This window comes from Manacus candei, unplaced genomic scaffold (genome assembly GCF_025592945.1).
Source record: "Manacus candei isolate 608988 ecotype Guabito, Panama unplaced genomic scaffold, ASM2559294v1 h1tg000018l, whole genome shotgun sequence".
Lineage (NCBI taxonomy): Eukaryota > Metazoa > Chordata > Aves > Passeriformes > Pipridae > Manacus > Manacus candei.
The window spans coordinates 4,253,548-4,264,762 of record NW_026138066.1 but is presented as its reverse complement, the minus strand read 5'-3'; the positions used below and the strand labels follow the sequence as shown (position 1 = coordinate 4,264,762).

At 45.1% G+C, this 11,215-nt stretch overlaps 1 protein-coding gene across 1 annotated transcript; it reads left to right on the top strand.

Annotated features, from left to right (window-relative positions):
• The first annotated feature begins 2,468 nt into the window (after positions 1 to 2,468).
• Positions 2,469 to 8,368, top strand: HEBP1 (heme binding protein 1). Its single transcript, XM_051784312.1, has 4 exons — positions 2,469 to 2,619; positions 2,767 to 2,905; positions 4,388 to 4,568; positions 5,823 to 8,368. Exons 1-4 carry the CDS (start codon positions 2,542 to 2,544, stop codon positions 5,992 to 5,994), a joined length of 570 nt encoding a protein of 189 aa, XP_051640272.1. The 5' UTR covers positions 2,469 to 2,541; the 3' UTR covers positions 5,995 to 8,368.
• The last annotated feature ends 2,847 nt before the right edge of the window (positions 8,369 to 11,215 follow it).

Below are 11,215 nucleotides of genomic sequence, written 5' to 3'. Positions count from 1 at the left end.
ATACACTGACTTCAGCTTGTCCTTGCCTGTGGCTTCCTGACAATAAAGCTGGTGATATAAAAGAGTGCAGAAATCAAATTATGCACTGAACAGAGGATAGAGTGGGCTTGCCCTTCAGGTCTCTGAAGATAAATCCAATACAGAGATTTCCACACAACAGTCATATTGTGTACACGAAATCTGTTGAAACATAGACAGGAGAGGCAGGGAGGAAAAAAAAACTATTTTTTTTTAAGGTCTGGATGAAGCAATTTATGAGAACAGAAATAAAGAATGGATCATGTCTAAGTGATTGTGGGGGTGGCTGGCATGATAGTTTGTTTCGCAAACACTATCCAGTCATAAGCACTGAGGATGCAGACAAGCTATTTAAGGATTCCCAAAGCCTGAGTTAATGGAAGGAAATTCAGTGACATTACAATAACCTCCAGAGGGAAAGGGGAAAAAACTAGTTTCATATGAAATCTTTAGAATGAACCAGAAGAAATAACACAGTAAGAATTTTGGCTGCAACCTGGGAGTTAGTTGAGTGGGCAGGTATGAGCAGTGTATGAGACAATCTGATAAATATTTCCCGGATGTAAATTCTCTGAGTTCAGGTTTTCAAAAAATAACAAAACTCTAACTTGGAAACTCTCTCCTTGGCTTTTGCTTGGCAATTTGAAACACAGTTTAGCTACAGAAGGGAAAAATCAAGACTGTGAAAAGGCAGATAAAAGGATACAATTGTGCCTTTGTTGAAGTTGTCATCATAATTTCTCAGGAAATGTACAGTATTTTGATCCCAGAATATATTTACATAAATTACAAGGAATAACAGGAGAGAAAGGCTCCTAACTTCTTGTTATTCTGCACTTAGAGCTACTAGGCTGTGCTGTAGAATCAGCTGCATGCTTGCACACACTGCTGGTCCCTCCAAGGGATGCTTTGTTCAGGACTGTAGGGACTGCTGGTTATTTTGGCCTATCTGGAGGAAGAATACAACATAAATGTCAGCTTTCATGGTATATCTTAGACATGAGCATTCTATCAGGCAACCTGAATTAGTATAAAATTAATTGAGGACTACTTGAAACAGAAAGATGAGACTTCCCTCAGTCACAGATGGCTGGAGATGGGAGGCCAGACCAGACCACTGTATGCTTTTACTTTTTACCATTTTACCACCAGCTTCTGCCAGAAACAAAGGAGTCCATGTGTTCCTACCTATATGTGCAAGTTGGTACTCTTGGCAAAAACTTCTCAGCACAATGGAGAAACCATTTGCCTTAAGAGAAAAAATAAGTTGCAGTATGCAACGTATGTATACTACAATTCTGCAATTTCTTGCATAATGGTGAATAAACAAAAAAATATAAATGGTTAATAAATTACCAGGTCTGTGGCCTTGTCACCAGTGATAGCAGCCTGTCATTCACTCTGTGAAAGTCCATGCCAGGCTCTAGCCCAGCTCCCTGATCCGAACATGGCCTATTCAATCTGATGATCACAGCCAGCTTCTGTAACTTCTTTGCCTTTGCACGGTCCTCTCTCTTTAGATGGAAAAGCTTTAATGTCATATTTCTTTTACAGTTTTCTTTTTTGCTCTTTAAGAGTATAGGAAAGTTATGTGTCAGCCTACTTCTGCACCTCTCACCTTCCATTTGAGTAGGCAGGAGTCCAGCTGAGCAATGACCTCGAGGTGACTGTCTCATCTGCCTGGGGAAGTTGGTCTGATCCATGGGACTGATTCCTAGGGACTGGTATTTGATTTCTGCCTTTGCTAACCTCTTCTTGAAAGATCCTGTGCAAGACACTTTCTCTAGCTAGTACTTGTCCTTTGACATGGCTTACACAACAAAAAAACACTTGTGGTCATGAAGTGTCTAAGTCTTCTATGCATATAAATATATCCAGCTACATAAGTCATCTAAGCTCCCTGTTGTGTTCATTTACGTGTATTTCTGGGATGGGATTTGGACGGAATTTTAAGCAGAGGTGACTGGCTGGGTGATCAGTCAAGGGAGACCAAGTATCATTAGGGGCTTCTAAGATCTACCCCTCTCCTAAACCTTACAACATCCAGAGACAGAGAGCACTGCCTCAAATTCACTGTCTTAAAAACCTAAAAACCGACTGTGTTCCCCTTTAGTTCTTTTTATTAAATTAAAAAAAAAAAAAAGGTTATGATTTTGCAGTTGCAGGAGCACTGTGCCACTCTACGCGCTTCGCCAGTACTTCCTCTCCCCTCTATCTCTCTCCTCCAGACGAGTACCATCTGCTCCCGCACTTCGTTACTCCTCACACTTCTCGGCGCCCTCCATCACCTCCCCCTCGGGGCCCGCCTCCCGCTGCCCCAGCCCCGCCGGTCCCGCTCCCCGCCGGTCCCGCCGCTCCGGCCCAGCCCCGCGGCGCAGGCGGCCCCGGGCGCGCCCCGGGCGATGGCCGCGCTCCAGGCGGCGGGGCGGCCCCCGGGCCCTCCCACCGCGGCCGAGCGGGGCCGACCCGAGCCGAGCGGGGCAGAGCCGAGCCGAGCGGCACCGGAGCGAGCGGCGCGGCACCATGCTGGGCATGGTGAAGAACTCCCTGCTGAGCACGGTGGAGGCATGGCCCTGCCGGGTGCTGAGCAAGGGCGAGAAGGTCTGTGGCGGGGCGGGCGGCCGGCGCTGTTCCCTGCGGGGTTCTGCGCCAGCGGGGACTGATGAGGCGCTGTGAGGGGAAGAGAGTATCACCTCCGGGCAGCGCATTCTTCCTGGCAGCGTCTCCATCCCCCACCTCCTTCCCCAGGAGCAGGTCAGCTACGAGGAGAGAGCGTGCGAGGGCGGGCGGTTTGCGGCGGTGGAGTTGGTGGGGAAGCCGTTCGACGAAGCCTCGAAGGAAGGGGCAGTCAAGCTCCTCAAGTACGTCGGAGGGAGCAACGACAAGGGTGAGAGATGCTGCCTGCCCCAGGGGGCTTGGCGGATGTTTGTGGTTGAGGCTTGGTGAAGGCAGCATGGATGGAGGCGATGGCACCGCGGGTCCGCCTGGCTTGTGGCTCCCGGCACTGGGAGTCTGTGATGGGCATGGCTCATCACTGGGAGAAGTAAACTCGCCAGTTTAAATCGTGCCCAACCAACTGATGCTGAGTCCACTTATAACCCATCTCTGTTTCAGAGTAAAATGTCAAAAATTATTTGTTTAAGCAGGAATGAGTTACCTTGCAGCTGGTACAACATGAGGACAGGCAGACATGTATCTATCACAGCTCCCTGGGTGAGCAGTAGCTGATGAAATCCAGGGTATCTGGGACACAGGTTCTGTGATGTGCCTTGTAGGCAGTGAAATAACCGCTCTTGACATTTTATCTAGCAGTTTTTATTCATGAAAGGGTACTGAAGCTTCCTTTTTAATGGTATTTCATAATGTTTTATAACAGTGCTTCCAGGTGATTGCTTCTAATTCTCATTTTACTAAAGTAAGTGCATTTTAACCATTTATAGCAGGAGACGACTACAGAGTAGTTCTGAGGCATATACATGTGCTCACACACCTTTCTCCAGCATCTAGTAGAGGTACTGGTATAGTCTCTGTGGGAGTAGGAGCTGGATGCAGTGGGAAATGGCATTTACAGCAGTGTGTTTTGGAAAGGTGATGATCCCCGTTGCTGTAGCAGAAAAGGTGCCTTCTATAACATTGGACACAAACACAGCTATGGTATCAAAGGAAAATAAATGAGAAAGATGGCTTGATCTCAGTTGTTTTTGTGGCTGCCTGATCCTGAGGTTTGGAGGTTCCTTACTGCTGCAAGAAGAGTGAAGAAAAATGGTCTTCAGTACCATGTGATGGCTCTTGGTGCTAATGAGCGGGGAAAAAGCATGCTGTTCCTGGAGTGTGGACAGCATGGTCAGTTCTGTTTAAAGCCATAACAGCACTATGTTTTGGGGTACTGGAACTTGTTGGATGTCTGGAAGGATTTGGAAGGGTTTAAGAGAAAGCTTCTGTCACCCAGTGTTGGCTATGGGTTCATGACTAAGTGCAGTTAGTATCAATTTAAATGCTGATTTAGATTTTTATGTGCCAGTGGCCTGCCCCAGAACTATAGACCCTGTTGTGTTAGAAGTGATTTGTCAATAGAACAGAGTGTCTCCAAGAACCACAAAACCAGCACCATTAATAAAAAGTGCTCCAGAGATCACCTGGGGGCCTTGTCTCCCACGGCCCTTGTGTGGAGAGAGAGCTTGGCCCAAGCAGAAGCCTGATATGATTGTTCTGCCTGCATGCCCCAGAGGGGCCCACTCCTGACTGAATATACAAGAAATTCAGTATGAGGAGTTTTCCTAAACTAAAATTAGCTTTTGTGAATCTCCTGTTAATTTTGTGAGTTCCTGAGAACCTTGACTTCTTCAGCAGTGTCTGTGGTCTCTTTCAGGGGTTGGTATGGGCATGACTGCTCCTGTCTCCATCACTGCTTTTCCTGCTGAAGATGGCTCCTTTCAGCAGAAAGTGAAAGTGTCTCTGCGAATCCCGAGCCAGTTTCAAGACAACCCTCCTCATCCTACTGATGAAAGCATTAAGATTGAAGAGAGACAGGGGATGACCATTTATTCCACGTAAGAAATGCATCCTGGGATTTCCAGTCCTAAGCGCTGAGGTCTTTTTAGCATGCTCTGAAGTGCAGTGTTTGTTTTACCAGTGACTTGCTGGACAAGGGTGCATGTGGTAGAGATGGACGGGTATGTCTACACTGAAGACAGGTGTTTTATTTAATTTCTTACCTTTAGTCATGTTGCACTGATTTGGAATCTGGACTTTTTTCCACTGGTTAAACTAGTGTGGAGGTTAGCCCTGAAAGATACTGAGTCATTTCTGTTATACAAAAACTATTATTTTCCCCACTTACTGGGATCCAAATGGTTCATAGTCATCAAGAACATCCTTTGATGTGGTTCATGTCAAACTACAGGTGTCAGCTAAAGTCTCATTTAGATGGACTCACACTAGAGTTCACCATGGAAACAAGCAACCATTTCATTGCTTCAAATCACCTTTGGATGTCTTTGGCTCTTGACTGGCAGCCTGAATGAAAACTAGCATAACATTAGCACTAAGATCTTCACCTTGTCTTTAACCATTAGAAAGTTCCTCTGCTTCCTTTCTTGAACTATTTCGGCTGACTCTGAACTTGCCTGCAATTGCTGCTTGGCCTTTGCTCTGGGCGTGGGCCAATTCTGCCATATCAGGCTGTTTTGTCTCAAAGCTTGGCCCTGAAGCAAGGTGGTGAGATGCAGGCTGATGTGAAAACAGTTCCTCTTGGTGAGAGTTCGACATAAACCAGACTCATTCCAGCCCACTCCTTTTAAATAGCATCATGTGCTATAATTGCCAATGTCTCCCCTTTTTCTTGGGCTAGCTAGAGTTTGGCTTTCCTTTATGATCAGGCTTCCAGCAGATGATTGTTAACACCACAGTGAATATGGTTGTTGATAGCGTTGGTGTTAGGACTGTGGGCTGAGCTGACGGACATAACCTTGTGTCCTAGAAAGTTGTTCCTCTGATACGGTGTTGATTCAAAGGGCAGGGCCATTCTGCTGGGTGATACACATGGGGATGTTTGGGGGGATCCATTTGGGGTCTGCCAATGGATGATTGCACCCTGGCTGTGTAACCGTTGAGACGTCATCTATCACAGATGAAGTTGAAGTGTGCTGGTTCACAATGAACAGTGCATGCATGAGTACATATTGGCAGGACCTGGACCAAAATGCGTGTCTAAATATACCCTGGCTATATACTGTTCTCTCTCTCTCCCTTTCTGTGCTTTGCCAGGACTGCTCAACACCTCTCTGTGTTTGACTTCTTTACAGGCAGTTTGGTGGCTATGCCAAAGAGGCGGATTACGTGAACTATGCTGCCAAGCTGAAGGCTGCTCTGGGGAGTGAAGCTGCATACCGCAAGGATTTCTACTTGTGCAATGGTTATGACCCCCCTATGAAGCCTTATGGACGACGCAATGAGGTCTGGTTTGTGAAAGAGTGAACATCTGGCTCCCCGTGCTGCTGCCTTGCACTGATAACCACCCCACCCTATGTCCCTGTTCTCTTTAAAATAAACTAATAATTCAGCAGAGGCGAAAAACTATCATTGCCTTTCTCCACACCTATGCCGTAGTCTTTTATTGACCAGCCATTTTAGAAGAACACTTGCTGACCCTCCTGATGGTCCTGCTCCTTCATTCCAGACCAGGTCCTCAGCTACACAGACTCTCTTGATCTCTCTGTGGCTTGCATTATCTCCTTTGTGCTCCCATAGTTCAATGCTGAGAAAGCCAAAAGTACTTAATTAGCAAGACTGGTGCCTGACAGGAGTCACGTCCAAGTGTTGGCAGACTATTAGTCTCACCTGAGACGGGCAGGGGAACATGATGAAAGTGCACACAGTCATACAGTGAGTTTTTTATCTCCTTGAGTTTTCTGCAGCTGTAAAATGCTGCTTTTATCTTTGCCATTCCACAAGCAGTCTAAAGGGACACAGGCATTGCTGCCAGCACAGCACAGTGAAAATAAACATCTTTTAATTCAGAGTGTGCAGGAGATCAACGCTTCTGTCATCTGACTGAGAAATGTCATTTAGAGAAAGATCCAGGTTTCTGTTTGCAGCTGTTCTTCTGCTTGAGGTGAGACATTTTGGGGCGTGCTATGTCTTGATCTCAGCTAGCAGCTGGACACTGTGACCTGGAGACCCCAAGATCATTTCCTCACCTTCCTGTTGCTTTTGTGTAACATTTCTTTAAAACCAGCCTATACAAGGGCCAAAGCTAAAATGTGTCTGGTAATCTAATTGAATTAGAAAAATACAGGCTGGGAAGAAAGCAGATGCTTATCATTTGTGATCTGAGGGTGCATTTGAAGAATGGTGAACATATAGTGAAACTACTGTGGGTGCCAATCTTTAAAAAAACTTCTCTTAAATGGTGTCTGTTTTTGAAGGGCTACTCAGAGCAGCTGTTTTCTTTAGAGGAGAACATGACTGTTCTTGAAAACTGGGACTTATATCAAATGATGAATAACAGCCTTTTGGAAACTTCAAATACAATACCAAGTGTGGATCTTGTTTCAAGAAGACCAACAATATTGAACTGTTAGGCATCAAACCAGCATTTTAGCTGTGGGCTCTGCCAGAGACGCAGCAGAATGCCCTCAGTGGGAATGCACTCCCACACCATGCTGCTGTGGGTGCCTGTATAATTCATTACCTCTACTAAAAGGGGTGTGGTCCTCTGATGATTAAGTGCCCGAAAGCTCAGGTGCTTTCCAAAGGCCATTTTCCCCTGGAGCTGAAAGAGACATTTGTCAGATGGCATCTTGGCTTTTGGCTGATCAAGCTGTTTGCTTACAGAGAACAAATCTCAGGAGTTAAAGGAGAAAACCTGAGTTTCTGATGTGCTTTCCTTTTCTCTCTTGCTGAGCCATAAAAGAGCTTTGCTGCAGACCTCACAAGAGTGTTTCAGTCACTTGAGGGGACTGTGCAAGAGCAGCTAGTTCATGATGGGTAAAAAGAGCAGATATCACTTAATTAAAAACAAACAACAAGGGAAAATCTATTGGCTGCAGTTAGTGATTGCAATGCAGAGGAGGGAGAATCAAAAGAGAAATCAAGACAGACAAAGGATTAGCTTTCAAAGGAATTTTTTAAGCAGCAAATGCCCCTTTAAGCCCATTCCTAAATCCAAAGGGACCTATTCATGTCCTGTATTATTTTTACCTGTATGGGTAAGGAATGGAAGAGCACAGTGCTGTCTGATTTATGTGTTCCCAGGTTCATTTTGGAATTTGTGTTTAGACTGTGGATACAATCCTTTCTGGCTACCAGTGGTGAATGTCCTGCAATTATCAAAACCTTGACATTTCTCAAAATTTATCCTGTGAAATCTCAGATGTTAGGAAGGCCAGTTATAAACCTTGAAGAGAACTGTGCATCTCAGCAGCATGGTGGGTTTTTCCATAACATGCATACCCTCTAAACAGAGAGCGAGAGCTTCTGAACAAACTATAAGAGTAATCACATCTGTAGGCTTTGCCTACAGCAGCCCTGCTACTGGCCTTTTGCATGTGGCAGGCAGGATAGAGTTTCATAAACAGTGTTAAATTATATCAAAGCCTTAAGCAAACTGAATTGCCTTTTCTGTATGCAAAGATGCTTGTGTTTTGTCTGCATTTTCTGGAGTTTTGAAATAAATATAATATTGTGATTTACAACTTCTGTGTTGATCGTTGACTTTGTGAGCTCAGTGGGAATTGTTGATTTGCTGGACTGTAGGTTGCCAGTTTATTCTTCTTTTTCAGGTACTAATCATGTCACAGCATCTATAAATAGTCATAATGCTTTTTCCAATAAATTGCTATTTTAGGTATCCTGGTGTGGCCCTGCATTATTTGACTGTGCAAGATGGGAGTTGATGAAGTAATCTCTTTCATTTTTTCCTCTGAGAGGCTTTGAGTGATGCATTTGTGTTAATGTAGAAACTAGGGGCCTGCTCACCTGAGGAAAATGGTGTGTGTCTGTGGCTGCGGTTCACAGACAGTGAACACGAGTGTTCAAGCAAATACTCATGACTGCTTTTCAACATGATCTACAATCCAGAAATGTTACACATTTTGTGCCATTGAGGCCCGTGTAGGTCAGCGCCCTGCTGCCAGTGATGGACAGTAGTGGACACCTGAGACAGATTACAGAATCAGTGCAACTGTGGGCTGATACCTCCTCTAAATATTTCTATCTTTAGTACAATGTGGCCGAGGGATTTTTGTTATTGTGCTTAATGGACCCAGGTAGACTTTATTCCCTGCATTTGTCCAGTTGCTTTCTAGACTTACAGTTACTATCCATGGCATCCTTTTGTCCTATGGGAAGGAATTCCTTACATATGGAAGGATAGAAATACACTTTGGCTGATGGTTTCCAGCAGGTTGCTCCTTAGGCAGCTGCATCGGCCATCTTTTTGATACACCTCTGCCACTGCAAGTGCATGTTTGTTTGGACAGCCAGACTCACTGTTGACATTGGAGGATTTCCAGAAACCTCTTTGTGCTGGGGCCAGCAGCCAGAGGTGTGTTCTGGATTTTGACCTGAAGCCAGCGTGGCCACAGGCACTGTGTTACACACAATTGACTCCTGAACTGATGTTAAATTAAAAAAAAAAAGTTTTTCTCTGTTCCCTCCTATATTTGTTTTCCAAGAGATAATAGTACCGCAGATTGCCTAGAGGCCTCCTTATTTCTCTTCTGTGCCTGTCCAGTGCCCTTTTCTGCCTCAAGCAAATGCTGAAATGGAGAGATTTTGGTACTTTTCTGTTGTTTGACAGGGCAGCGTGACATTACCTGTCGTGTGTGGATTTAAAAAAACAGTGCTGGGGAAACTGGAAGGTGGATGTTTGTTCTTGCTAAGGTACCTCGGCACTGCTGGAGGATGCCTTGCTGAGTTGTTGGGATGCGGTGGGTTTGTGTGTCACAGACCACATTGCTGTCTGTGGCCCCGTTCCCATTGCCTCGCTTGTCAGTGCAGTGGAGCAGCTCCACAGCTGCCTGTGCTGCCTGCTGGGCTGGACAGGCTCAGCAGGGTAATGGCTTTGGGAATTATCTCTGCGTTCCAGAGACAGGAGTGCCCTTGATGCTTATTAGCAGATGGACAGATCCCTCGCCATGCTATGCAAAGCAGCAGTATGACAGCAATACGACTGGCTATGGGAAGGGCTACATTTAAACAGAGTCAAATTCAAAAGCATAATCTTGATGGAAATTATACATGTGCCATGTAGATTTAGCTGTGCTGGACATGCTGTCTTCCTAAGCTACTCTACTCGTTAGTAAGGAATTTTCCTGCTGGCATTAATGGTGGCAAACCATATCTATGTATATATATGTATGTGTGTTATGTGTATAAATATGTGTATATGTAGTGTGTATCTAGACCAGCTACTTTGATCTATTGGTTGGCTTCTGCAGTCACTGAATAACTTGCTAGTGCGAACACAGCCACAGGGTGAACATTTGGAGACCAAAATTTTAAGTTTGCTAGAATGAGAGCTTTGTTAGCTTCAGAAAGAAATACTTTCTTTTGTAGATATATGCCTAAATGCATCTAACACTGCATTAAGAAGATGACAGCCTTTATAAAAGAGCTAATTGGTTAAGTTGTCCATATACATCTGACCAGACTTATAATACTCCGGTCACTTTGAAGGGATGGGTGATTTATGGTGAATGAGGAAGTAACATCATTATTTCCCCATTTTCATCAATCCCCATGGCAAAGACTGTGTGAGCAGCTATTGTGCTTGTGGTAGCAAATTTTCAGCTTTGCAATGCTGCCCGGAGGCGATGGGTCAGAGGAAGAAGATAGTGGTTCCTTAGCTCACATGGTCCCTCCCTATTGTAATTACAAAAATACCTCTTTTACAATAGCGCTCTGAGCAACAACTCTTTCTTCTGTGGCAGCATTTCAGCCACACTGAGCTAAAAAAGAAATGCATCTCTTTTAACAGGACCATAAGTAGCTTTGGATGTATAACGCCTCTATAAAACTGCTTGGCAACATGATTTATTTGAGCAAGATCAGTGGTAAAAGGACTTCTCTGACAGTAATGGATGAAACACTTCCAGTGTAGCTACTCTGTCTCTGCTTGGTGCCTATGCCAACAGCAGGCTGGTTTTGTCAGCTCATTCATAATATCTGCTTTGCTCTCAGCGGAATCCGTTGCACAAGACAGATTTCAATAATGGCAAATGCTTTTTTTCTAGTCCTTTGTGGGAGCTGCTGCAGCAGATGGGTCAGTGCAAATACTGCTTGATTCCTGAGGATCTGTCTGCTAAATTCCACATCCAGACCCTATGCCTAGGTGAGAGTTGGGTGCACGTTTTTAGAGTGACTGTGAGGTCTGATTGATCAGCAGTTCAAGGTCCCAGGCAAGTCTCAGACATATCTTTTGTGCAATCCCTGTGAGAAAACTGGGTTGAGGAGCCTGAATCTAATGTGCAGATTTTTAAAAGTACCAGTGGAAGTAAAATATCCCAGAAACCACATCCTGAAAGATACCATGTGCTGCAGCACTTTGACCTGCATTGCGACTTGAGTGACAGTCTGGCACTGGTGTGCAGTGTGACACTGGCAGTGTGATAGGACACTGGGACTCCTAGTGCTGGGATAGCAGAGCCCATGCCTGTGCTATGTGGGTGGCTGCATCACCCACCCCACCCGTGTC

What these genes read in the sequence shown, in the direction of transcription:
- HEBP1 (XM_051784312.1), top strand. Translation starts at nt 2,542, where the DNA reads ATGCTGGGCATGGTGAAGAACTCCCTGCTGAGCACGGTGGAGGCATGG. An exon ending in TGCTGAGCAAGGGCGAGAAG is followed by an intron (nt 2,620 to 2,766) that starts GTCTGTGGCGGG and finishes CTCCTTCCCCAG; the next exon opens with GAGCAGGTCAGCTACGAGGA. An exon ending in GGGATGACCATTTATTCCAC is followed by an intron (nt 4,569 to 5,822) that starts GTAAGAAATGCA and finishes ACTTCTTTACAG; the next exon opens with GCAGTTTGGTGGCTATGCCA.